General features: G+C 36.9%; 1 protein-coding gene across 3 annotated transcripts in view; it reads right to left on the bottom strand.

Annotated features, from left to right (window-relative positions):
* Nucleotides 1-27,677, bottom strand: part of WNK3 (WNK lysine deficient protein kinase 3) — a 141,007-nt gene that overhangs the window by 61,267 nt on the left and 52,063 nt on the right. For all 3 annotated transcript variants that reach the window (XM_032847954.1, XM_032847955.1, XM_032847956.1), the window contains 3 exons: nucleotides 24,161-24,455; nucleotides 23,039-23,220; nucleotides 22,792-22,941 (listed from right to left, as the gene is read on the bottom strand). In XM_032847954.1, coding sequence (XP_032703845.1) covers nucleotides 22,792-22,941; nucleotides 23,039-23,220; nucleotides 24,161-24,455 — 627 coding nt within the window. The remainder of the gene's footprint in view (nucleotides 1-22,791; nucleotides 22,942-23,038; nucleotides 23,221-24,160; nucleotides 24,456-27,677) is intronic.

The following is a 27,677-nucleotide window of genomic DNA, read 5'->3' as shown; positions in this document are numbered from 1 at the left end:
GTCATGATCTCAGGGTCCTGGGATCGAGCCCCGCATCAGGCTCTCTGCTCAGCAGGGAGCCTGCTTTCCCCCCTCCGTCTGTCTGCCTCTTTGCCTACTTGTGTTCTCTCTCTCTCTCTGTGTCAAATAAATAAATAAAATCTTTTTTTTTTTTTAAAGAACCCTTCATCTATAAAGTCACTACTTATCTAAGCCCAATTCCTGGCCAAGCCAAGATTCTGAATAATGAAATTTACCCTAAGAAATAACTGATCCACAGAACAGTTCCATGGATAAACTCACATAAAGACACCCAAGCTATTAAACAGGCAAGGAAAAAAAGATGTAAACACATCGGCACACAAAATATTGACAGGCACGAGTGACAGAAACTAGGAGGAAGATTCATTAATTATAAGGAAGGTAGAACTGTATAAAAGAAATAAAACTACCTGGGCTTTACTCCAGGGCCTCCCTAGGGAGCACCTCATGAAAGGGACCTAACTGAAAGTCAACTTATACCTCATACTTTCCCCCTATTATCTGTCCCTGGTTGAGTTATCAAGGGTCTGTACTGATCATCAAATTGATCAGACACTGCTCTTCCTGCAGCCTTCCAAGCTTTTTTTTTTTTTTAAAGATTTTATTTATTTGTCAGAGAGAGAGAGACTTAGCAAGCAGAGGGAGGGGAGGTAGAGGGAGAAGCAGGCTCCTTGCTCAGCAGGGAGCCTAATGTGGGACTTGATCCCAGGACTCTGGGATCATGACTTGAGCCAAAGGCAGATGCTTAACTGACTGAGCCACCCAGACGTCCCAGCCCTCCAGGCTTTCCACAGCTATTTGGAGAGAGCAAACAACCCTGGTTTTTTTTGTTTTGTTTGTTTGTTTTTTAATGGAAGGAGTGAGAATTCATATTGGAAATAAAAAGGAGAGAAATAACTGAGCCATTTGGCATTCTGGGAGGTAGAGTCCCTACAAGTAAAGTCAAATCAGCAAGGATGCAGAAAGGAAAAATTTTGGTGGCCATACATATTGAAGATGGCAGTCTTAATATATTTGATTATTACAAGCTTTGGAGAACACATTATGGGGGTAAAAGTAAACACATCTTACTATAGAACCACAGCAGATCAATGCCTAATAATACACAGTATATATCTCCTTGTCCTTAAACTGCAGACCAGTGGAAGGATTTAATCATCACGCAAAAGGACAACAGAAGTCAAAGAAAATCTACATGAAGTCAGAGAGTTAGGCAGGGGAGTCCAGATCCTAGCAGGGTCTCAGGCCATTGAGTACTGTGCTGATTAGCCAAATGTGGGGTACTTCAACCATCAAATAAATTATGATAATATTATATCACAACCTATTTAGTAATATAAGGCTATAGGAGTCCACACTCGAAATAAATAAATAAATAAATAAATAAATAAGAAGAGCCAACTAATAAATATAAAGAAGCATGATGAAATTAGAATATCAAAAAAAAAAGAAATTAGAATATCATCAACAGATACTTACATTAGTGGGTGAAAGTTTTGATGATGAAAGGGATATTTACATAGTGTCAAACAGCACCCTGCAAATAACTCAAAAATTATAAAGGAAAAAATGGCAACTTAATAGTGGAGAAGCCTTGCAAGCCCTACTTGAACCAAGTAATAAAAGTTGGTATCACCAATATTGGGACAAACTGGCAGGCCTCTTAATATGATGCCCTGAGCAGAACAGCATGTCACTTACGTGGTATTCCTGACAAAAATACATTATTTGAATCAAATCATGAGAAAACGTCAAACAAATATAAACTGAGGGATAATCTACAAAAAAATTGGCCTGTGCTTTTCAAAACTGTCAAGAAAAACAAAGAAAGGCTGAAGAAATATTTGAAATTAAATCAGACTAAAGAAAGACAACCACCCACCCCCCAAAAACCTTGATGAGGCACCTCACAAAAGAAGATATTTGAGTCTTGGGCACCTGGGTGGTTTAGTGGGTTAAGTCTCTGCCTTTGGCTCAGGTCATGATCTCAAGGGCCTGGGATCAAGGCCTACATCTGGCTCCCTGCTCAGCGGGGAGCCCGCTTTCCCCTCTCTGCCTGCCTCTCTGCCTACTTGTGATCTCTCTCTCTCACTCCGTCAAATAAATAAATAAAATCTTTAAAGAAAAAAAAAGATATCTGAGTCTCTAAGAATTACCTGAAAAGATCCACAACATTGTTACTTATCAGAAAAATACAAGTTAAAACCACAATATATACTACATTGTTTCTACCAGAATGGCTAAAATTTAAAATACAGGTAATGCTAAGTGTTGATAAGGATGTAAAATAACTAGAATACTCATCATACATTGCTGGTAGGAATACATTTTGACACAATACTTGGAAAATTGTGTAATATTACTTAGTATAGTTAAATAAACCTTTTCCCTGTGACCCAGCAATCCCACTTCTTTTTTTTTTTTAAAGATTTTATTTATTTATCTGACAGAGAGAGAGAGAGACGGTGAGAGAGGAAACACGAGCAGGGGGAGTTGGAGAGGAAGAAGCAGGCTTCCTGCTGAGCAGGGAGCCTGATGTGGGGCTCGATCTCAGGATCCTGGGATCATGACCTGAGCCGAAGGCAGACACTTAACCAACTAAGCCACCCAGGCGCCCCAGCAATCCCACTTCTAATATATACACACAAGAGAAATGAGTGTATGTGTCCATCAATAAAACATACAGGAACATTAAAAGCAGCTTTATTCATAAGACTAAAAAAACAGAACCAATCTTAATGTACATCAATAGGAACACTGATCACTGAACCGTGGTATATTCTAGAACAATTCACACCAAAAAATAAAATGAACTACCTATATGTACAAAAAAGTGGGTTGATCTCAGCGAGCCTTCCAGGGGGCTAAAAATGTTCTCTATCTTCGTTTGCATTTAATGGAAGAATACATATGTAAAAATTCATTAACTATGTATTTAAGATTAGGGTACTTTAATGCATATACACCTTATATACTTCAATAAAAAGAAGAAATTTTTTTAAAAGATTTTATTTATTTATTTGAGAGAGAGAATGAGAGAGAGAGAGCACGAGAAGGGGAGAGTCAGAGGGAGAAGCAGACTCCCTGCTGAGCAGAGAGCCTGATGTGGGACTCCATCCTAGGACTCCAGGATCATGACCTGAGCAGAAGGAAGTCGCTAACCAACTGAGCCACCCAGGCATCCCACAAATGAAAAAGTAAACAGACTATGGTATAGCCATATCCAAGGAAATACTATACAACAATAAAACATAAGCAACAAGTGATACATGTAACAAGTTGAATGGATCTCAAGTCCATTTCAAAAGGTTATACATGTATAGATCCATTGATACATTATTTTCCAAAGGACAAAATGATCATGAAGGGGAACGGAATATTGACTACCAGGGGTTAGAGGTGGAAGAGGGTGTGACTATTAATGGATAGCTCGAGGGAGTTTTTTTTGAGTAATGGAAATGTTCTGCATCCTGATTTAGGTGATGGCTATGTAAATCTATACATGAAATAAATTCACAGAACTATAGATACACACAAAATCAGTGAGTACATGTGATAAAGTAAAATCCAAACAAGGTTTTTAGTTTAAGTAATAGTATCACACACTGTTAATTTTCTGGTTTTGATGATTGCACTATGATTAAATAAGATGTTAATATTGGGCAAAGCTGAATGAAGGGTACACCGAAATTCTCTGCACTATTTTGGCAAGCTCTATGTGAGTTTAAAATCACTTCAAAATAAAAAGTCAAAAATAAACATATGAAGACATGCTCATAATTTCTAGGAATCAAGGAAATGTAAATTAAACAATATGTTATTTTTTACGCATCAGCCTAGCAAAAAATCTGATGTTATCAAATATTGACAGATTATGCCACTGGCGGATGAGAATTTAAATTGGTATAGTCCTTTGGAAAAGCAATTTGACAATATGTATTAATGTAAAAAATATATAGAACTATGGTCTAGTAATTCTGCCCTAGTGTCTCCTCTAGCATGATCTACCTTGTTCATTGTAATATCAGTAGTGAAAAACTGGAAATAGCCAAAATGTCCATCGGTAGGAGGAATAGCTAAACAAGCCTCAGTACAGTCTTAATAATGAATACTATACGGCAATTAAATTAAATAAAATCCAACGTACCCATATATAATAACACAGTTATATTTCCAAGACACGTAATTAAGTAAAAAAAAGTACAAAGTAACACATGCAGTAAGATCTCTTTTTTGCATAAAGACAAAAATCAAACTGAAAAACAATGCTATGTATGGTCTAAGCATACATATCTATATATGTAACTACATTGAAAAAAATCTGGAAGGACATACACCAAGCTGACGATAGAAGGGACAAGGACATGGGTGGGTCAAATGAGGCTTCTCAGCATTGTTTATAATTTTTACCAAAAGTATATAGTGGCATATTACTCATGTAATTAAAGTAACTGGAAAAATATTTTTTATTTAATTTGTTTATTTTCAGCCTAACAGTATTCATTGTTTTTGCACAAAAAGGAAAAGGAATACAAATATTGTGGTAAAGAATCAAAGTGATATTCAAACATTATACTCAGTAAGGATGCAACTGCATATAAAATGCTAAGGTTTAGGGGTGCCTGGGTGGCTCAGTGGGTTAAAGCCTCTACCTTTGGCTCAGGTCGTGATCCCAGGGTGCTGGGATCGAGCCCCGTGTCAGGCTCTCTGCTCAGCAGGGAGCCTGCTTCCCTTCCTCTCTCTGCCTGCCTCTCTGCCTACTTGTGATCCCTCTCTCTCTCTCTGTCAAATAAATAAATAAAATCTTTTTAAAAAAGAAATGCTAAGGTTTAATATTTCTTTCCAGCAGCTGAAAATGAAACCATCTAAATAGATGTCTGATTAGACCACAATGTCAAATGAAAAGAAATCCATCTTAACCACCAGAAGTATTAATTCACTAGTACTAACACATCACACTAGAGAAGGTAAGAAATGCTGACCTTAGCAATCGATAAATATCAGAATAAGTGATTTTCCACATTATTTGAATAAAATGATCAAAACCATCTAAACTCATGATTCACTTCCTGTCTCTTATATAACCCTAGTCCATCGCTAAATGGAAAAATAAAATGGACAAATAAGAGCAGATACTAGTTGCCCACCCAACAGAAGTTCATTATCAGTTTGGAAGTCCTGATGCAGCAACAAGAATGATAAATATCAACAAAGAATCCTTCTGCCACTGAGGGCAGGCTGATAGAGATATCTACAGATATTCTTATTAATGTATTCAACAAATATGTAACAAGCAACTATTTGTATCAAACACTGTGCTAGGTGCTAGGAATTAGAGGTAAATAGTGTACAGACCTCTGCGCAAAAAAATGTCAGTTTTATTGGGGAGACAGACACAAAATATAAGTACAGTTTGCTATTTGACCAGACTGAAGATATCTCTTTCCTCTACCTCAGCAGTAAAATAACCCAAATATCAGAAATTCACTCCATCCCTTTGTCATCAACTCTCTAGGGTTTACTGACAGAACTATAGTGATTACCTAACTTAAGTGAATTTTGCAATAACAAAAATTAGGAAAGTGAAGTTCTACTTCTTATACCTTCCTCCATCCCCAGCAGTTACCAATGAGAAGTGCTGGACAATGGGGTACCTGGGTGGCTCAGTTGGTTAAGCAACTGCCTTCGGCTCAGGTCATGATCCTGGAGTCCCAGGATGGAGTCCCACATTGGGCTCCCTGCTCGGCAGGGAGTCTGCTCTTCCTCTGAGCTCTCCACTCTCACACTCTGCCTCTCAAATAAATAAATAAAATTAAAAAAAAAAAGAAGTGCTGGGCAAATGTAAAAAAAAAGAAAAAAAGAAAAAAACCCCACAACTGCCTGAAGGTATGACAGAGCAAGCAAAAGCAGGTAAAAACAGGTAAGAAGGTGACAGCAAGAAAAAAAAAAGGAAGGACAGTGGGTGAGTTACCATTTTTATGGCTTTTCACCTGAAAGCAGCTAAAAATCACAAGAAAACCCCAACATTCTAATAAGATTGAAGAAATAGAGGAAGGAATTGGGTAGTACAGAGCATTCCAGATCCACAAAGCTCCTAGTGCTCTACCACGCAGCAGAAAAAGATCCAGGCTAGATGTCTCCTAACACTTCACCTAATGGCAGAAGGCAACCCAAGTCATTAAGTCCTCACCCTCCATCCAGTGGCAGAGAGCCATACAGAGCCCTCAACTCCTGACCAGCAGTAGACAGTGACCAGGTAAGTGTTGGAAGAGATCAAGTATGAAGGGTACCAGCATCAGGTGGCCAGAAAAGAGGTCAGGGGAAATGCCCTCCAGGCTTCAGCCCAGCATCCACCACTCCTGAAACTTGGCAGCCTAGAAAAGCCCCTTCCGTTACTGCACGTAGCACCAATAGGGACCCAGCAAGAGCTCAACCAGAGAGAGCCAGAAGACCAAGTAGTCCGGAATAGCACTGTAAGAGCTCAGGAAACTAAATTATCTTTGAAACTACAGCCCATGAAAGAAGGATTTAAATATTTAAATATTTTTAAATTTAATATTTAGATTTAAATATGACCAAGTCTCCAATCATAATACCCAAAATGTCCAATATACAACAAAAAAAATTGTTCTATGAAGAGAAAAATCATAACTCAAATGGGAAAAAACAACTCACACCAATACTGAGATAAATCAGGTGTTGGAATTAGCTTATAAGGACTTTACAGTAGCTATCAGAAAAAGAACCTCAGTGAGTAATCACAATTTCTCTGGAAACAAATGAAAAAAATAGAAAACCTCAGGGAAAAAATAGAACTTACAAGAACTATACAGAAATTATAGAATTGAAAAATATAATAACCTCAAGAAAAAAACTAACTGAACAGGCTAATTAATAACCTGGAAAGGACAGAAAATAGAATCAGTGAATTTCAGTACAGATTAATAGAATTTACTCAGTTTGAATGAGAGAGAAAAGAGGAAGAAATGAACAGGGTCTCTAAATCTGTGGAAAATAATTTTTAAAAAGACTGAAAATTCACGTAATTGGAGCATTAGCAGGAAACAAAAAAGAATATGGACCAGAAAAATATATATATTTTAAAGAAACAATGGCTGAAAATTTCCCAAATTTGGCCAAAGACATAAAACAGACATACAAAGCTGAGTGAACTTCAAAAAGGACAAACCCATAGAAATCCATAGCAAGATACATCATACTGTAAAAATTAAATTTTAATAACAACTATGAAGTAATGACACATTACTGTTAGGGGAACATCAACATGCATGGCAGCATATTTGTCATCTAAAAAAAAGGGGGCCACAAGAAGGGGCATAACATTATTCAAGTGCCAAAAGAAAATAATAATTATTGATGAATTCTACATCCAGCAAAATACATATTCAGAAGTGAAAAAGAAAAAAATATATACTCAGACAAAAGAAAACTAGGAGAATTTCTCAGAACTAGATCATTAAACGTATAACATATACCTGAGACAATTTTATTTTAAAAGTAGGAAGGGTAAGGGGACCTAAATGGAAGAAAGGTTTCAGTAGTTGACTTGAAGTAGTAAAATGTCCATACCCGCAAGAGTGTGTCGCTTACATATATAGAGAGTAATACCTAGAGCAACCACTAAGAAAACTATACAGCACAAGATACGCAAAACAGTATAAAGAAAACAAAGAATACTAAAAAAAAAAAAAAAATGCAAGTAACACACAAGAAGGCAAGAACAAAGAAACAGAGTAAAGAGAAACACAGGCAAGAAACAAAAAGCAAATATTAAAATGGCAAACTTAAGTCCTAAGGTATCAGTAAGTATTTTGAATGTAAATGGTCTAAATATACCAAATAAAAGGGAGACACTATCAGAGTGGATATATATATATATATATATATATATATATATATATATATAGAACAGCTGGATGCTTTCTACTAGATGCTTACTTTAAACACAATAAGATAAATAGGTTGAAAGAAGAAAGAAAGTAAAAAAGATATACCATGCTAACATTAATCAAAAGAAAGCAGGAGTGGATATGTACTATCAGATAATGCATACTTCACAGAAAAGAAAATTACTAGTGATGAAGAGGGATATAATTTAATGATAAAAAGATCAATCCACTAAGAAGACATAGCCATCCTAAATGTGAATGCATGAAACAAACCTTCAAAATAAATGGGAAAAAAATGACTGAGCTAAAAGGAGAAATATATAAATCTACAATTATAGTTAGAAACTTTAGCATCCAGGGTGCCTGGGAGGCTTAGTCAGTTAAGCGTCTGCCTCGGCAATGATCCCAGGGTCCTGGAATTGAGCCAGCCCCACATTGGGCTCCCTGCTCAGTGGGGAGTCTGCTTCTCCCTCTCCCTCTGTTTCCTCCCCACAACTCTCTCTTTCAAATAAATAAATAAAATGTTTAAAAAAAAAGAAACTTCAGCATCCTACTCTTAGCAATTGATGGGATCTCTAGACAAAATTAGCAAAGATACAGAAAAATGTCAGATTAATATCTCCCATGAATTTCAAATTCTAAAATCCTCAATAAAATATTAGTAAATTAAATAAAACAATGTATACAAAGAATTATATATTATGACCAAATGCATTTATTCCAAGGTAGCAATGATGTTTCAGCATTTGAAATCAATGTAATCCACAATACCAATAGTTGAAAAAAATCACAAAATTACACTAATTAATAAAGAAAAGTCAAATTTTCTTAGTCAGGAATAGCCACCAGACACTACTTCAACTTGATAAAGGGCATGCATGAAAAATCTATAGCTTTCAACATTCATAATGGTGAAAGACTTACTATTTTCCTCTAGGCTTGGGGAACAAGGTAATAAGGATGTTCATTCTCACCAGTCTTATTATGCAACACAATATTATAAATTCTTACCCAGGCAATAAAGGGAAAATAAGAACTAAATGTCATATAGAGTAGAAAGGAAGAGATTAAAGTGTCTCCATTTTGGAGATTACATGGTTGTCTACATAAAAAAAAATCCTAAGGATTCTACCCAAAAAACTCTCCTAGAACTAATTAAGCTCAGCAAGGTCATAGGACACAAGATACATACACACACACACACACACACACACACCCCAACTTCATTTCTATGTACTAACAATGAACATGTGGAAACTGAAATAAAAAGGAATACCATTTATAATCTCTCCAAAGAAAATTAAATACTTAATTAAATACTTAAAGTTAACAAAAGATGTTCAGGATATTGAAAATTACAAAATGCTAATGAAAGCAATCAAAGTAGACTTAAATATATGGAGAGACACTGCATTCATGCACTGGGAGACTCAATATAGTAAAGATGTCAATTCTCCCCCACATTCATATATAGGATTAATGAAATTACTATCAAAATCCTGGCAAGATTTGCTGTAGATACAGATAAGATTATCCTAAAATTTATATGGATAGTCAGACATCCTATAATAGCTAAAATAATCTTTAAAAAAGAACTAAATTGAATTTAAATAAAGAATTAAAAAGGGAAGACAGTGGGAGAAATCACTTTACTCAATGTTAAGTCTTTCTATATAACTACAGTAACCAAGATCTACATAATTAAGAGAGAAATAGAGACATAAACGAATTAAACAGAATAGAGAACCCTTGGGTCTCACACAAGGGTACCTGGGTGGCTAAGCTGGTTAAGTGCTTGCCTTTGGCTCAGGTCATGATCCCAGGGTCCTAGGATCAAGTCCCATGTCAGGCTCCCTCCTCATTGGGGAATCTGCTTCCCCTTCTCCCTTTGCCCCTCCCCCTGCTCCTTCTCTCTCTCCCTCTCTCTCAAATAAATAAAATCTTAAAAGAAAAGGCCACACAAATATGCTCAACTAATTTTTGACAAAGGCATAAAAAGTGATTCAATGGAAAAAGGATAGCCTTTTCAACAAATGATACTAGAGCAACTGAACAGCTACAGGTAGAAAAAAAGAAAGAAAAAGAAAAACCCTGAATCTTAACCTCACACCTTATACAAAAATCAACAAAATAACACAGATCACCTAGATCATAAGTGAAAGCCATAAATTAAAAAGCAAAAGAAAATCTGCAGAATCTAAGGCTAGGCAAAGAGTTAGATTTCACATCAAAGACACAATCAATACCACAGAGATTGAAAAATGGGACCTCATCAAAATTTAAATTAATTTATTCTCTTAATTTCTTTTTTTTAAAGATTTTATATATTTATTTATTTGTCAGAGAGAAAGAGAACACAAGCAGGCAGAGGGGCAGGCAGAGGCAGAGAGAGAAGCAGGCTCCCCGCTGAGCAAGGAGCCCCATGTGGGACTCAATCCCAGGACCCTGGGATCATGACCTGAGCCAAAGGCAGCAGCTTAACCAACTGAGCCACCCAGGCATCCATGTTCTCTTAATTTCTTGGAAAATGTTTATGCTTATGGGCGCCTGGGTGGCTCAGTCATTAAGCGTCTGCCTTCAGCTTGGGTCATGATCCCAGGGTCCTGGGATCCAGCCCCTGCATCCAGCTCTCTGCTCAGTGGGAATCCTGCTTCTCCCTCTCCTACTCCCTAACTTGTGTTCCCTCTCTCGCTGTGTCTCTGTCAAATAATAAACAAAATCTTTAAAGAAGAAAAAAAGAAAAATGTTTATGTTTATATAAAGCAAAAATTATAAGACTGCACTGTGTGGTTTATGATATATATAGGTATAATATATATAATAATTACAGCTTAAAGTCTAGAGGGAATAAACGTTACATCGTTCTTATATTTTATATAATACAATATTAAATAAAATATTAAAGCCATGTAGAAACTGAAGAATTAAGAATTTAAAATAAAATCCCTTGAGCAACCACACAAAAAAAAAACACTGAAAAGGGACATGAGAAACTTTTGGAGGTTTGGAAAATGTTCAGTATCTTGACTGTAGCATATATCTGAATATATCATATATTCAGTGACTTGACTGAATATATCATATATTCAGTCAAGTCACTGAATTGTGGGCTATAAAAGAGATATGCAGTTTTTTGTTCATAAATTATACCTGAATAAAGTTGTTTAAAAATGCAAAGATCCATAACTAACATCATACTTAATGGTGAAAGACTCAAAGATTTCCCACTAAGATCAGGAACCATACAAAGATGTCCTCTTTCACTACTTCTGTTCAACAAGACACTGGAAGTTCTAGAAAGAGCAATTAGGAAGAAAAAGAAATAGGGGGCATCCAAATTAGAGAGGAAAAATTATGACTATTTCTATTCCTAGATGACATGATCTCATATACAGACAATCCTGAAGAATTCACACACAGAAAAACTATTAGAGTTAATAAACTTGTTTAGCAAAGTTAGAGTATAAAAGCAACACACGAAAATCAGTTATAGTTCTAGAATTAGGAATGAATAATCCAGAAAGGAAATTAAGAAAATTCCATTTATAACAACACAAAAAAGAACGTTTAAGAATAAACTTAAAAAAGCAATGTAATACATGTATGCTGAAAACTACAAAATGTTGCTGGAAGAAATTATATTTTTTATTTTAATTATTTAATTTCTTCCAATCTTTTTCTATAATTTTTAATTTTTTATTAACTATAATGTATTATTAGCCCCAGGGACACAGGTCTGTGAATTGCCAGGTTTACACACTTCACAGCACTCACCATATCACATACCTTCCCCAATGTCCAGAGTTGCTGGAAGAAATTAAAGAACACTTAATTTAATGAAAAGACACCCCATATTCATGGATTGGAAGACTTACTACTATTAAAAGACAATAATACTAAAGGCAACATTCAGAGTTAACACAATTAAGCTCTATTAAGCGGATTCTAAAATCATATGCAGGGGATCCAGAAGAGTCAAAATAGTCCTGAAGAAAGAAAACAAAGTTGGAAGAATCATACTTTTATGGTCAACTGATTTTCAACAAGTGTGACAAGTCAATAGGGAAAGAATAGTCTTTTCAACAAATGGTGCTAGGAAATTTGAATATCCACATAAAAAAAATTGGACCAATACCTCAAACTATATACAAAAATTAACTCAAAATAGATCAAAGACCTAAATTTAAGAGCTAAAACTTAAAACTTTTAGAAGATCGAACATAGAAGAAAGTCTACATGATCTTGGAGTAGGCGATAGTTTCCTAGATATAGCATCAAAAGCACAAAGCAACCAAAGGACACAGATAAACTGGACTTTATCAAATTAAAAAGTTTTAAACTGCAAAGGACACGATCAAGAAAGTGAAAAGACAACACAGTGAATGGGAGAAAATACTGGCAAATGACAAATCTGTTAAAGGTGCATCCAGAATATACATGAAAAACACAACTCAACAATGAAAAGAAAAAAAACTTAATTAAAAAAAAAGCAAAGGACTTCAATAGATACTTCTAAGAAGAAAAAGGAAGATACACAAAGGGTCTACAAACATAGGAAACGATTCTCAACATCATTAGCCTTTAGGGAAATGCAATGAAACCACAATGAAATACCACTTCACACCCATTAGGATGCTACAATCAAAAAGACAAGGAGTAAGTTTTGGTAAGGATGTGCAGAAATTGAAATCCTTATAACTTGCTGGTAGGAATGTAAAACCATACAGCTGCTTTGGAAAACTTGGCAGTTTCTCAAAAAGTTAAACATGGAGTTTCCATGTGGCGCAGCAATTTCAGTCTTGGGTATCTAACCAGAGAAATGAACGTTCATACAATAACTTATATACAAGTGTTCATAGCAGCACTATTCACTACAACAAAAAAGTGAAAACAACCTAAAATGTCTATCAACTGATAAATGCATAAAAATATATCTATACAATGGAATATTATTTGGTTAGAAGAAGGAATGAAGTACTGATGCATGCTACCCCATGGACGAACCCTGAAAACATTATCGTAAGTGAAAAAAGGCAAACACACAAGGACATATATCGTATGATTCTATTTATGTGAAATGACTAGAATAAGCAACTAAATACAAAGTAGATAAGTGAATGGCAGGGGAAGGTGAGGTAGAGAAGAAAGAATGACTGCTAATAGATACGGAGTTTCCTTTTTATGGTGGAATTAGTGGTGATGATTGTACAACCTTGTGAATATACTCAAAATCACTGAACTGTACACTTTAAAAGGGTAAATTTTACGGTGTATGAATTATATCTGAATAAAAAAAGCCTGGATAAATAAAATTGATAGAAACTCTTAAAACACAGAAAGAATATTTAGCTAAAAAGACAACAGAAAAATTAAAACTAGATTCTAAAAAAATTTTTTTTTACCCAAAGAAGGCTGGCCATGAGGCATTTAAAAAAAAAAAACCAGAGGGGCAAAGCAAAAAAAAAGAATAAAATGGTATATGTAAATTTAGTCATATTAGTCATATGTCATCATATCCCCGGGCACAGAAAAAGCATTTGACAAAATTCAACATCCACTCCAGATAAAATATTTTTAGTGAACTGGGAATAAAGGGAAATCCTTCATCTGCTAAAGGCCATCTAGAAAATCCTACAGCTAACAGCATACTTAATGGTGAAATATTGAGCACTTTCTCCCTTATACCAGGAACAAGGCAAAAATGTCTAGTATCTTCTTTGCTATTTAATATTGTACTAGAGGTCAAGGCCTGGAAATGCAAAGGACCTAGAATATCCAAAGAAATCTTGAAAAAAGCAAAACAAAAGAGAAAGACTTGTACTATTTAACTTCAAGATACATTATAAATTCAATGGGAAAAGGAAATCTTTTCAACAAATGAAGCTTAAACAATGGATATTCATATGGGGGTAAAAAAAGAACTTTGACCTCCTACTTCACACCACTCATAAAGTTAAGATAGACCATAGACCTGAACATAAAGCCTAAAACCATAAAAGAGGAGAGTATTTTTTTAACTTGGTATAAGCAAAGGTTTCTGAGGCCACAGAAACAATAACCACAACTGAAAATTTTGGTGAATTAGACTTCATCAAGATTAGACTTTGTTTCACCAAATGAAGTCATTACAAAAATAAATGGGCAATCCACAGATTGGAGGAAATATTGAACAAGTATTTGCTAAAGGACTAGTATTACCCAGCATATATCATAACTCCTAACAAGTCAAAAATGAGAAGGCAAACTATAAGAGGCAAAACAAAATGGGCGAATGCCTTAGACACTTCACAAAGAAAAATACACAAAGACCAATAAATACATGAAAAGGTGCTCAACAACACTAATTAGCTTTTCTGGTGGGTGTGTAGTGGTTTCTTGTTGTTTTAATATGCATTTCCCTGATGACTGTGTTGTTGAGGGTGTGGCACTCTCATATATTGCTGGTGTTAGGGTAAATGAGTGCAACCAATTGGAAAACTGGCAATTTCTTAAAAAGTAAACAAATACCTATCCCAAGGCCAAACAATTCTACTCCTAGGTATTATCCAGGAGATATAAAAATGTATGTTAACAAAAAGACGTATATAAGAATATTCATAGCAGTTTCATTCCTAATAAACCAAAACTAGAAACCACTCAGGTATTCATGAATAGTAAAATGGATAAACAAATTTGGAATATTCATACAATAGTGTTCCGCAGTAAAAAAAAATTACTGATACACGCAACACGGATCAATCTCAAAAACATACTGAGTGAAAGAAGTCTTATACAAGAGTATACGTTGTATGATTCCAATTATGTGAAGGTCTAGAACAGGATAAACTAATTAAGGTAAAAAAACGCAACAGTGGTTGACTCTGGTGGAATGTGGGAGCTACTGGGGAAGAGCACAGGGGAAGACTGGGGAAGAGCACAGGGAACTTTCTGTAGTAATGGCAGTATTCCTTATTGAGTAGGTAAGCTACAGCCTGCAGGCCAAAGGTGGTGCACCACCTATTTTTGTGAATAAAGTTGTACTGGAACACAGCCATGTCCATTTTTTTCCATATTGCCTATGGCCATTTTCATGTAATAGCAAAATTAAGTGGCTGCAACGGAAACCATATAGCCCCAAAGCCTAAAATAATTACTACCTAGACCTTCACAGAAAATGTTTGCCAACATCTGGTCTATATTTTGATACTGGTTTGCTTACAAGTGTAAGCAAAGACTTACTGTCAATTCTCACTAACTAGAATCTATGCATTTTACTTCATATAAATTTAAACTAAAAAAAAAATACTGAGTTCTAGTCAATGATATGAATGCTGAAATATTTATGAGATATACTGATGTCAACAACTTTAATTTTGAGATGCACCAGAAAAATGAGATGGATTGATAAATGAATAAAGGGATAATATGTGACTGAGCAAATACAGCAAAAGTTAATTACAGATTCTAGTTGGTAGGTATATGGGTGTTCATAATTTTTCAATTTTTCTGTATCTCTGACATTTTTCTTAATAAATTTTGGGGGAAATTTTTTATTAGTTAAGGAAAGTATATAGCACATGACCACAGAAATGAATATTCCAACCCAAAATACTTTATGAAGAAATTTATTCTAAAGAAATAAATCCCAGGGCGCCTGGGTGGCTCAGTGGGTTAAGCCGCTACCTTCGGCTCAGGTCATGATCTCAGGGTCCTAGGATCAAGTCCCGCATCGGGCTCTCTGCTCAGCAGGGAGCCTGCTTCCCTCTCTCTCTCTCTCTGCCTGCCTCTCTGTCTACTTGTGATCTCTCCTGTCAAATCAATAAATAAAATCTTTAAAAAAAAAAAAAAGAAAGAAAGAAATCCCAGAATAGCATGCTTTGTCTGAAAAAATTTCAACTGCAAAGATCTTTATTAATCCTTGATCATCCCTGTTAGAAGTCAGCTTGCACACACAGAATTCATTATAATTTACGCCCTTGATGAAAAGAGAATTTTACAAAACACACAGTACTTGAGAAAATAGCTTTTGGAAGTAATATGCCACCACTAGAACTCTTACTGTACAGTATACCTTTTATCTAAGGACTCAAAACATTTTATTAGCCAAACTCAATCAATTCAGTCTTTAGAGTTATCTACAGCAGAATAAAGGAGAGGGGTAAAAAAGAATAAACTGGATTGTCAATTCCTTCCTATAATTAATTCAATAAATCTGAGTTAACTAAATCTCAATGAAGTCATCATGCCCTTTTTCTCCAATTCTGGCAGGAAGGATGCTATCTTACACAGAGGCTGGATAGTGTAATGATTGAGGGCACAGCCTCTGCAGCCAGGTAGTTTGGGTTCAAATCCTGACCCTTCTGTAATCTGTCTGAACCTCAGTTTCCTTTCGTGTAAAAGAGGGGTAATGGTAGCTACAATTCATACAGTTAAGAGGACAGTACGTGTAAAACCATCAAGACAGTATTTGGAACCTAGGAATCACTTAATAGTGTTTGTTATTAGCACCTCATAAGGGCAAATGCTTTATTATTAATGTAGATTAAGACAATCACAGGTTCCTAACATTTTACAACCAACAGCTATACTGGCCTCCTTGCTGTTCTTCAAACATACCAGACACTCTCCTTCTTTGGGGCCTTTTCACTGGTTATTCCTTCTGCCCAACATGTGCACGGTGGGCTGCTTCACCTTCTTCAAATGTTTGCTTGAATGTCACCTTTTCAGTGAGGCCTACCCTGATCACCACCTTATTTAAAATTATAATCCACTTTTCTCCTTACTCTGTTCCATATTTCCCCCAACTTCCTGGGACCATACTATAAATTTACTTTCTATTAAGGTTATTGACAGTCTCCCCCCATTAAGAAACAAAAGTCAATGACAGAAGGGACTTTTGTGTTTTATTCACTGATATATCCCAAGTAGGTGCTCAAATATTTTTTCATTATCAAAGCCATCATCTGGCTTAACCCCTCCAACTTTACAGATGAGGAAACTCCAAAGAGATTTGAGTCAAGGCCACACACTGAGTAAGAGGAAGACCCAGGAATAGGGACTATGAGTCCCTGTCCGATGTCATTTCTACCTAGTTCGTGTCCTTGACCCTTGAACGTTACAGAAAAATCACAATCGTCTGTATCTTTCCCTCAGGAGGGTTCACCTTCAGAATTTCTTGGGTTTTCAAATGCTGTTGTGTCTGTGACATAGAAATGCTCTGAAAGACAGTGGAAGCATGTACCGGAATATTACGTATTAACAGATGAACAGAAGATGACGGCTGATTTGAAAGATATTCCAGAGCTTTGACAGAAGTCTGCTGTTGTCATTGTTTCTGCTGACCCCAAAACAAGTGTTGAGTCAGAAGATGGCTGCCACTGTGGCTGGACAGACTGCTGCTGAATGCACATTGGCTGGTCCTGACCTAGGGTTTTCTTCAGGGGAAAAGTCTGACTGCTATCTAATGTTTGAAGCACTTGAGGCTGCTCTAAAGGCTGTATTACATATTGTTGTCCCATTGTCACTGGTTACAATGGTTCTTGCAAAGGAGGTATAATCTGTACCATGTTTATAATGGCCTTTGACATACCTGGTGCCTGGTAACCGCTGCTGGAAAGCAGCATGGTGGCTACCCAAAGACTGCTATTGATTTAGGGGACCTTCCTGAATAGACAACTGATGGCTTTTCTGTACTTGTCTGTAAGATGAATGAGTCATCTGCTGATGCTGAATGAAAGCTGAATGAGAAACCTGGCCTGGTGTTGGATGTGATTGCAAAAACTGTGTAGAAAAATGTGGGGCTGGATCTGGGTCTGTGAGGAAGCCTACTGAATGAAGGACATCTGCGCAGGGTGTTGAAGCTGTCCTTCTGTGCCCTCTGAGATGTAATGCTAATTGACTGGCCTTCTAGTTGCTGGTGTCTAAAATGGACATCTGCTTGTGATGGAGCTTCTGAGTGCTGGACATTAAACAAAGGCTCCATAGAATGTGTCTGTATATCTAAGGGTGATGTTAAAAATGGCTTTTGCTCCAACTTTGAAGAATTACTACCTTAGTGTTGTGTTAAATAGGTTTGTTGGTCAGAAGTCTGTGCTACATAAGGGGGTACTGGGTGTAACTTCTGATCTGCAGAGTTTCTAATACGTATGTGCTTGCTATCAGGAGGGTTTACTGCATATACTTACTGGGTTATGAAGGTTGCCTGTTGAGTTGTCTGGATGGTGTAAACAGTTTGTGCTGAATAATGGACATGTTCAATAGGCAGTACCTGGTAAGCAAACTGTTCTATAAATTGCAGAGTAAGCTCCTTGGATCTTATATGCTGTCTGGTCTAGAAAAAGGTAATGAAACCTGAGTTTGTACTGGGAAAGCAGGCTGCCCTTGGCCTGGGGCCAAATAAGAGGTCTGTACCCACAGGTGGGACTGGATAAGAAGTCAGCATAGAATGGGTTGACTATGATCCTGGTGGTTGCACAGTGTAAGATGATACTCTGGGGCTGGCAGTGAATAAACAGGCTGTGCTAGAGTCTGGATTGGGTAGGTTAGTTGTGATAGGTAAGAAGCTTGTTTCTGGCGACAATGGCAGCTGCCCAGGAGCCTTCAGTGAGAAGGATGGCAGTTCTGCAGGTAGTCTTGGATAAGCGTGTTGAACAGAATAAGAGGGCTATTCCAGAGACTGAATCACACTTTCAATGCCATCCTTCTGCTGCTGCTCACTTGCATGAGCTTCAGACACTTGCAGAATATAATCCTGGTGAAAATTTTTTTGTAGTGATGCCATAATCTCAGGTTGTAATATTAATGGCTGCTGCTGCATAGAGGCTTGGAAACAAGGTTTCTTCAAATGCACAGTCTAGCTTTGTGGTGCTAAAGAACCTAGAGCCACAGATTCCTGATGTACTACTGGATATGAGTGGGGTACTGAATGTATCTTTTGTGAAGGCTGATTGGCCCCGGAATGGCCCCTCAGTGGAATCAGAAGGGACCTGAGCTGTACCAGCAACATTCTGTGCACTACTCATATACTGGGCAGAATGACTTGACAAAGCTTGAAGACAATTAACCAGTAAGAAACTAAAAGTCTGATTAGCATCTGGAGATTTGGTTAATGCCTGCTTTCCATTTCTAGACCCAGGCTCAAGTTGAAGACCAACAGTTACATGCTTGGAGGTCATTTGTGAAATAGGCAATGTCTGAGGAGAAACTGCAGAAAGACTGGTTGTGGAACTCTAATAACTGACAAGTATAAAGTCATAGATTAGGCTGAAGTTTGTTCATTTGCTCCAAAGGTCAGTTGAAGCTCCTGGCTCTGGTGCAAGGAAAATTCAAATTACAAATGCATATACCATGCCCATTTTAACCGGCCTGTCCCAGACAGAATGACAGATAAAATAATGCTATGTTCTAAAAATTTCAGCAACTTATCAGAAAGGTGCTGGGTATAGTTTTAGTACTACAGAAATCCTTAATACCATGAGTAAATGCTAGTTGAATACATTAAGGGATTGAGACCAGTCCCAGTAACACACTGCTCATGGCTTCTCATTTACTGCACTTGCCACATAACTCATTCAAACCCTGGCAGAGATTCAGAGTAACTGAATCTAACATTATCACACACCAGACACTCGAAGTTCCAAGAAAAAGCTCAAAAGGATTTCAATATCATAGCTAAAATGAACACAGAAGCTCTCTAAAGAGGAGAGCAGAGAGTTGGCTGAATAAATAGAGGTTGGCTGCAATAATTTCTAGAACTTGAACTACCACATTCATAAAAAGACCTCAATGGTCAAAGTGCTTTCTTATATGGCTTCTATATGTGGTGAAAAAGTTTAAAAAATAGCATGTATGTGATATACAGATGTCTATATAAACAAAATTACATATTTTGTTTACATAGGGAAAAAAAGACAAACCTAGAGGCTCTACCCACAAATGTAAACAAAAGTTGTCTCTAGCTGGAGAAATAACAGGTGATTTTCACGGTCTATTTTATAACTTCATAGGCTTTATTTTTAGATAGGTAAATAACACTCAGAATAATTTTTAAAACTTTAAAAAGATTGGAAACACATTTTAAAATATACATATCTGCATACTTATATGGTTGAACCTAAGTTAAATTAAGCATCCATTCAATATACTTTCTATTAAAATCTTAGACAAATAAAACCACAACAAGAACTCAATTATGAATATGTACCATGTTACCTACAAACAATAGCCAAATATCAGGCTACTGTCAAATCCATCAGGTTAAATTACCCCAGCAGATTTTAAATGTATCTGACATTTGTCAAGTTACATGTATGCCTCCCCCTGTAAGACTGTGAATGCCTTGAAGGTAAGAACCATATTTTATTTTATCTTATATCCACAGAAATGGCAATCATTAAAAATTGTTGATAAGCTGTCACTTACTATATACCGATCTCTTAAAACAAACAGATGTGCCAGCTGCTAACTGAATCATATACAGAGAATGTTCAGACCATCTCATTCCCAAAGAAATAAGGCACATGCAGGGGAGGGTGAGGCTGAGAAAAGAAAATGCAGTGATGGCAAAGAAAGCTGAACCATGTGTCCAGACCTCATAACCTTGGTAACCACAATATAGTCTTAATATATGAACACTCATAACTGTTTACTCCTTGTCAGAAATGAATAATGCTGACTTTGAGAGTCAAAAAGACAGAAACATTTATTTCTCCTATAGAAATAAACATGAATCAAAAAAAGCCAAGATCCAATAAAGAGTCAGCATCCAAGATATATAATTTATATAATCTAACGCTAAAACTCACAAATAATCTTATTAAAAAATGCACAGAAGACATGAACAGAGATTTCTGCAAAGAAGACATACAGATGGCCAACAGACACATGAAAAGATGCTCAACATCACTGATCATCAGGAAATACAAATAAAAACTACAATGAGATATCACCTCACACCTGTCAGAATGGCTAAAACCAAAATCACAAGAAACAAGTATTGGTGAGGACATGGAGAAAAATGAACCCTCTTGGGAATCCACTGGTGGGGATGCTAACTGGTGCAGCCACTTCCATTACTGGGTACTTCCCCCAAAGATTACAAAAACACTAATTCAAAAAAATATATGCACCCTGATGTATATAGCAACACTAATTACAATAGCCAAATTATGGAAGTAACCAAAGTGTCCACTGATAGATGAATGGATAAAATGTGGTGTGTGGGGGCACCTGGGTGGCTCAGTGGGTTAACCTCTGCCTTTGGCTCAGGTCGTGATCTCAGGGTCCTGGGATCGAGTCCCGCATCGGGCTCTCTGCTCAGCAGGGAGCCTGCTTCCCCCTCTCTCTCTTTCTGCCGGCCTCTCTGCCTCCTTGTGATCTCTCTCCGTCAAATAAATAAATAAAATCTTTAAAAAAAAATGTGGTGTGTGTGTGTGTGTGCGTGTGTGTAAAAACAGAATGTGTGTGTATGTGTGTATATATACACACAGAAGCGGGGTGGGGGGGTAGGTGAAATAGTTGATTGGGATTAAGAGTACACTTAACATGATGAGCACTGAATAATGCATAGAATTGTTGAATCACTACACTTTCACGATACCTGAAACTAATACAACACTGTATGTTAACTAAACTGGAATTTAAATTTCTCAAAAAGCCAAGAATTTTTTTAAAAAGCCAAAATATTTAGTAATTTTTTTATTATGTTCAGTTAGCCACTGTATAGTACATCACTAGTTTTTGATCTAGTGTTCAATGATTCATTTGTTGCATATAACACCCAGCGCTCAACACAACATGTGCCCTCCTCAATACCCATTACCCAGCTACCCGCTCCCCTGATCTCCCTCCTCTCCAGCAACCCTGTTTGTTTCCCAGAGTCCATAGTCTGTCATGGTTTGTCTCCCTCTCTGATTTCTCCCCCTTCAGTTTTCCCTCCCTTTCCCTATGGTCCTCCATGCTATTTCCTATGTTCCACATATAAGTGAAACCAAATGATAATTCTCTTTTTCTGCTTGACTTACTCCACTTAGCTTAAGTTGGGTATTCACCCTTTCTGATGGCTGAGTAATATTCCATTGTATACATGGACTACATCTTCTTTATCCATTCATCTGTTGAAGGGGACCTTGGCTCCTTCCAAAGTTTGCAGACACTGCTGCTATAAACATTGGGGAGCAGGTGCCCCTTCTTTTCACTACATCTGTATCTTTGGGGTAAATACCTAGTGCAATTGCTGGGTTGTAGGGTAGCTCTATTTTTAATATCTGGAGGAACCTCCATAAATCTAGATGAAAGTGCTAAAAATTATAAGTCTATAAAATATTATTTCCAATTAACTATGGAAGCAATCCCTCCAGGGGCACCTCGGTGGCTCCATCAGTTAAGTGTCTACCTTCAGCTCAGGTCATGATCTCAGGGTCCTGGGATTGAGCTCTGCATTGGGATCCCTGCTTACTGGGAAGTCTGCTTCTCCCTCTCCCTCTGTCCTGCCCACCACCCCTCACTCATGTGCACACATTCTCTCTCTCTAATAAATAAAATCTGGGGGAAAAAAGGAAAGAAATCCCTCCACATGCACATCAGGCTAGAAAAGCCAATACAAAGAACAAACCATTATCACCAAAAGCAAAAGATCTGAGTCCTAAATAAATTTGTTTATCTATCAGTGGAGTTCTCACTTTCTTTTCCAGCTATATAAGCAGTGTCTCAAGATTCTAGTTTCACAGTGTTAGGCACATCCTCAAGAATATCTTAAGTGAAGGAAAGCATAAACAACTTTTGGCTTTCAGTGAGTTTTATATAAACTATAATGAATTTACAAAAGAGAGGCTTTATCGGAAAAAATTTTAACCCAATACAGAGCTTCTAAAATATATCTTACCTTTATCTGTGAGACTTTCTGGACAGTTAATGGGGAAACCTGGGGTTGTGAGACAACCGGAGGTCCAAGGACATGCACAGGCAAAACAGTGGACTGACCTTGAACCAAAGGCAAAATGTGGGGCTGAGTCAGCTTTGGCTGCTGTTGCAACTGTTAAATAAGAAAAAAAAAATACATTAAAGATAAACTCTCCCATTTATAGTAAATATATAGATTATATATTTAAAAATATATGAGTTCACCTCACCCCTGAAATCTGCTGGTAATGTCCTACTAGCTGCTGAGATGGAAAAATCATCCCTGGAACATTAATTTCAGCCTGTGGGATGTTGGAAACCATCATCTGGTCTGACGAATAGGCTACACTGGGCTGACTTGAAGTATCTGAGTGTACAGCAGATCCAACTCCTGCCTCAGACAAATTGTCACCTATGACAAAGAAAATAAGCAACAGATAGAAGGAAAAGCCTGAAACACAAGGTCCAGATGGCACAGAAAACAAGTGTTTTCTCTTTTTTTTTTTTACTCTGACAATCTGAGACAACTTGAAATAAAATATTTACAATACACAGTTAACCAAAAACCATTATGTAAACTCTCCATGCCGACACTATCGTAGAACTAAAATTTTCTTAGTAAAGCAAACCTAAAAACAAAGAATCACATAAAAATCAACTCCTTTTGCTGGCCATTATCATTTATATTGAAAAATACTCCTAAGGCACAAGAACTGGCAATACCAGTTACTTCCAGAACTGGGTAAATTCAAAAGAGATGACTAAAGTAAAGGAAGGCTAAGTGAAAGGGTTGTAAGAAGAAGTCAAAATATTTAGATCCCTGTGTCCCACCTTCTACTCCACACCTTCAGGTGACTGCTTCTCCCCCACCCAACTAATCTATACTTGCCACTAGGATTTCAGTCAAATCTAAGTGTCATATTTTCATTCTCCTAGAACCTGGCTAGAAAATAATACTATCATTATAGAACAATTAGTTATTATTGTGAAAATATTCTGTCCTTCTAGAAAAGAGAATGCATTATAGCAGAAAAATTAGAGGAACTATGATAATTTTATACTTGAGTCTAAAATACAAAGGATCTTAAAATCTAGAAAATTCATTCTTGAACAACACATTCTCCCTTTAGTTCCAAATTTTCTTTATTAAAGGATTTACATCAGACCTTTAAAAAAAGTAAAAAGATTATAATCCTTATTCAATTAGCACCATGGACAGGTCACATAACACAAGTTTCTTAATTTCAAAATAAGGAAACTAGCCAGCTTGTCTATTTCAGGGGTTTTGTAAAAGGACTGATGAAATGACAGATAAGAAACATTTGTTTGCTTTTATAAATTGTAACTGTTACCTGCAACAGAGGAGCAATGCTGCTGGGGTTTTCTCTGTAGAAGCTGTTGTCGAACATGTTGATCAACTTCAGTTTCTTCACATTCAGCCCCAGTGTGCTGAGCCGGAGCAGGAGGCAAAGTTATATTCTGGGGCTGAGGGAGTACATTCCCTGCAGACTTGCACTGGGAATCCCTGCGTTCTTCCAAACCGCCAGCTGGTTTCTTCTCCCTCGTCTTCTTTATCAGGGTGACCCGGTCTCTAATGGACTTAGCAACAGCCTTGGAATCACTTTCGTGGAAGAATCCTGACTTGACCTACAAACAAAACATAATAAGCAAACTACATCTTTAACATTTACGATTTTAACTTTTTACTAGCACAGTTATTTTGTGCCCCAAAATTCTAAATGTTATTAAATAACAGTTAACTTGTTTATATGTTCTTTTTTTTCAATTCAATATAATTGACAGTTTCAAGTGTACATCATGGTGATTCAATATTTTGGATGTACATCTATGTTCTTTCTTAATCAGACATACATAAATTCAGCATAAGAAAAACAATACCATTACCAAGCATTGTTAAAATAATTCTGACTTTAAATGAAAACAAATAACTTGATGTTTCTGTACATGCAGTCTTATTACAGATTTGTGATTGTCATTAGGTTTGTGAAAGATTAAAAAGGTTTCCTTATTCAACAACGTTAAGTGCCTACAATGTGCCCAGTACTGGACTCCAGAGACATATAAGTTACTACATCAGTCCTTTGTCCTGTATGAGCACACTATCTGATGGTAAGACGGTACAAATTTAACTTAAAATAGGGTAGAAATGAGCTGCTGCAAAAGCCCTAAAGGAAAAAGTAGAGAAAGTGTCACAGAGAAAGGTTAACTCTGATTTTAATTAAAACAAAAAAAGGTACTTGCTGGCTGTTAAGGGAGGTGTGGACGAAGTTTAGAGATCCACACTCTAGGCAAAGGGACATATGCTCACAGCAAAGTACTACATCTTACCAGGCGTTAGAAGAGTGAGAGAAGAGAAGTTAAGGGCTTGCTGTCTGAGAAGAGCAGGGCTGAGTAGCAGAGAAGATGACTTGAGGAGGTGTCATGGCATATCATTCTCAGTCCTACAATCTGTTTTTTAAAGCATGTCTTGGGGGTCTGCAGACTCAGGGAAATTTCGTGGTAGTTGAAAGATGATTAAAATGTTAGATGGAATCCATATATTTAATTCACTCCCTCCCGAAGCTCCAAAAAAAAAAAAAACCCCATACTAAATGGATTTTTAAGTTGTAAACCCACAGGGACAGGGAGAATAAGAGAAAGACAATAGCAGCAACATTTTGGATATTCCAGAATGTGGAAAACAGATTAAGTAATAAATGACCTAGCAGTCCTGAAAAAGGTGAATTAGGGAAAGCTGAGAATCATTATGACTTATACTGAAAAATGCTCATTAAGGCACAGGAACTGGCAATACCAGTTACTTCCAGAACTGGATAAAGTCAAAAGAGATGACTAAAACAAGGAAGACTAAGTGAAAGGGTTGTGAAAAACAGTTAAATATTTAGATCCCTATGCCCCACCCTCCATTCCATACCTTCGGGTGATTGCTTCTCCCCTACCCAAGAAACCTTGAGTTTTGTTCTCTGGAGAGGGTAAAAGAGAGGCTCTCTGGATTATGGAACACCAGGCACAACTGAGGGTAAGGCTACTACATAGAAAACAAGATTAAATGACCATATGCATGCTGAATGGCATATGCAGAAACCCTTAGCCCTTTTCCTCACTTGGCTTCCAAAGTACCAGTAACCAGACCCTAACCCTTCAGGACGGACATTGAAAGATGATTCTCTGGCAAATCTGACCAATCTAAGAAGACAGACCTACAAATATTTTTTATAAAGATTTTACTTATTTATCTGAGTGAGAGTGAAAGCAAGAGTCACAGAGGGAGAGGGAGAAGCAGACTGGCTGCTGAGTGGACAGCCCAATGTGGGGTTTGATCCCATGACCCTGGGATCATGACCTGAGCCAAAGGCTTAACTGATTGAGCCACCCAGGCACCCCACACCTATAAATATTGATGTCAAAGATTCCTTAATTAAAGGCCCATCCAGATACCCTACCTTATGGGTTAAAGTTAACAAGTCTGACACAAGTAATCACATCACCCAATAGGCTGTAAGACCCTGTGGTCAGCAAAATTATGGCCCCTCAAAGGTGTCCCATCCTAATCCTCGAACTTGTGAATATAATGAGATATCACTCCCATTATTCTGCTGTGAAGAGTTGACCTTAAAATAGGGAGATTATCTGGGTGAGTCTTTTACCAGCTGGTAACTCTAGAAGGATTCAACATGATATTGCTGAATTTGAAGATGGAGTGGGGTACAGGACAGGACTGAAAACCAGACTCTAGGAGCAGAAAGTGACCACCAGCTTATAGCCACCGAGGAAACAGGGGTCTCAGTCTTACAACCATAAGGAACTGAATTCTGCCAACAACTCAAAAGCAGTCCCCGACCCCCACACTCTCCTCACACTCCCCACCAAAAGCCTCCAGAGAAGAGCCCAGGCCACTGACACCTTGATTTCAGCCTGCGAGATCCTAAGCAGAGAATCCAGTGAAGTCCACTAGGACTTTTGACCTCTAGAACTGAGATAATAAATGGGTGTTGCTTTAAGCCACTAAATTTATGGTAATTTATTACACTGCAACAGAAAACAAATATAGTCTCCTATAATCTATTAATCATGAGCAACTAGCCAAGAATAATCGGAAATATCAGAAAAGCCTCTAACAAGAACACAAAACACAAAACCAACAAAAGTGAAACAACAATTCGGTGAAAAGAGACTATATGGGAAGAAAATAATGTCAAAAACACTCTTTACTTATGTTTCAAAGAGGTGTGATAATATTGCCTCCACAAAACAAAGAACAAGATGTTTACTCTAAAGAAGGAACAGATCAAAAAAATAAAAAGGAACTCTTAACATTAAAAACATGATAGCAGAAATGAAAAATTCAGTGGAAGGGTTAGAAGGTAAAGTTAATAACATCTTCCAGAAAGAAGAATAAGAAGACAAAAAGATGTAAAACAGAAAGGTTAAGAACACTAGAGAATTAGTTCAAGAGGTTCGACATCCAAATGATTAACAGTTCCAGAAAGAAAACAATGGGGAAGAAATCATCAATAAAATACTTCAAGAAATTCCCCAGAAACTAAATGATATGAGTTGACAGATTGGAAGGGTCCACTGAGAATCCAACACAGTAGACAAAAATAAACCCAAATCAAGACACGTCACTGTGAAATTTTAGAATACTAAAGAAGAAACAGAAACTACTACAAGTTTCCAGAGAGCAAATCACATGCAAAAGATTCAGAAAATAGAACTTTGTACTTCTCAATACCAATACTGAAAGCTAGAAAAGCATGAAACAGTCAGTCTAAATTTTTTTTTAAACTGTAACCTAAAATGCCTTAGCCAGCCAAGGAACCAATTAAATATGAATATAGAATAAAA

Source organism: Lontra canadensis, unplaced genomic scaffold, assembly GCF_010015895.1.
Source record: "Lontra canadensis isolate GAN:19392208 unplaced genomic scaffold, GSC_riverotter_1.0 scaffold197, whole genome shotgun sequence".
Taxonomy (NCBI): domain Eukaryota; kingdom Metazoa; phylum Chordata; class Mammalia; order Carnivora; family Mustelidae; genus Lontra; species Lontra canadensis.
Note: the sequence above shows the minus strand (reverse complement) of the source record. Positions and strands in the feature narration are given on the sequence as shown.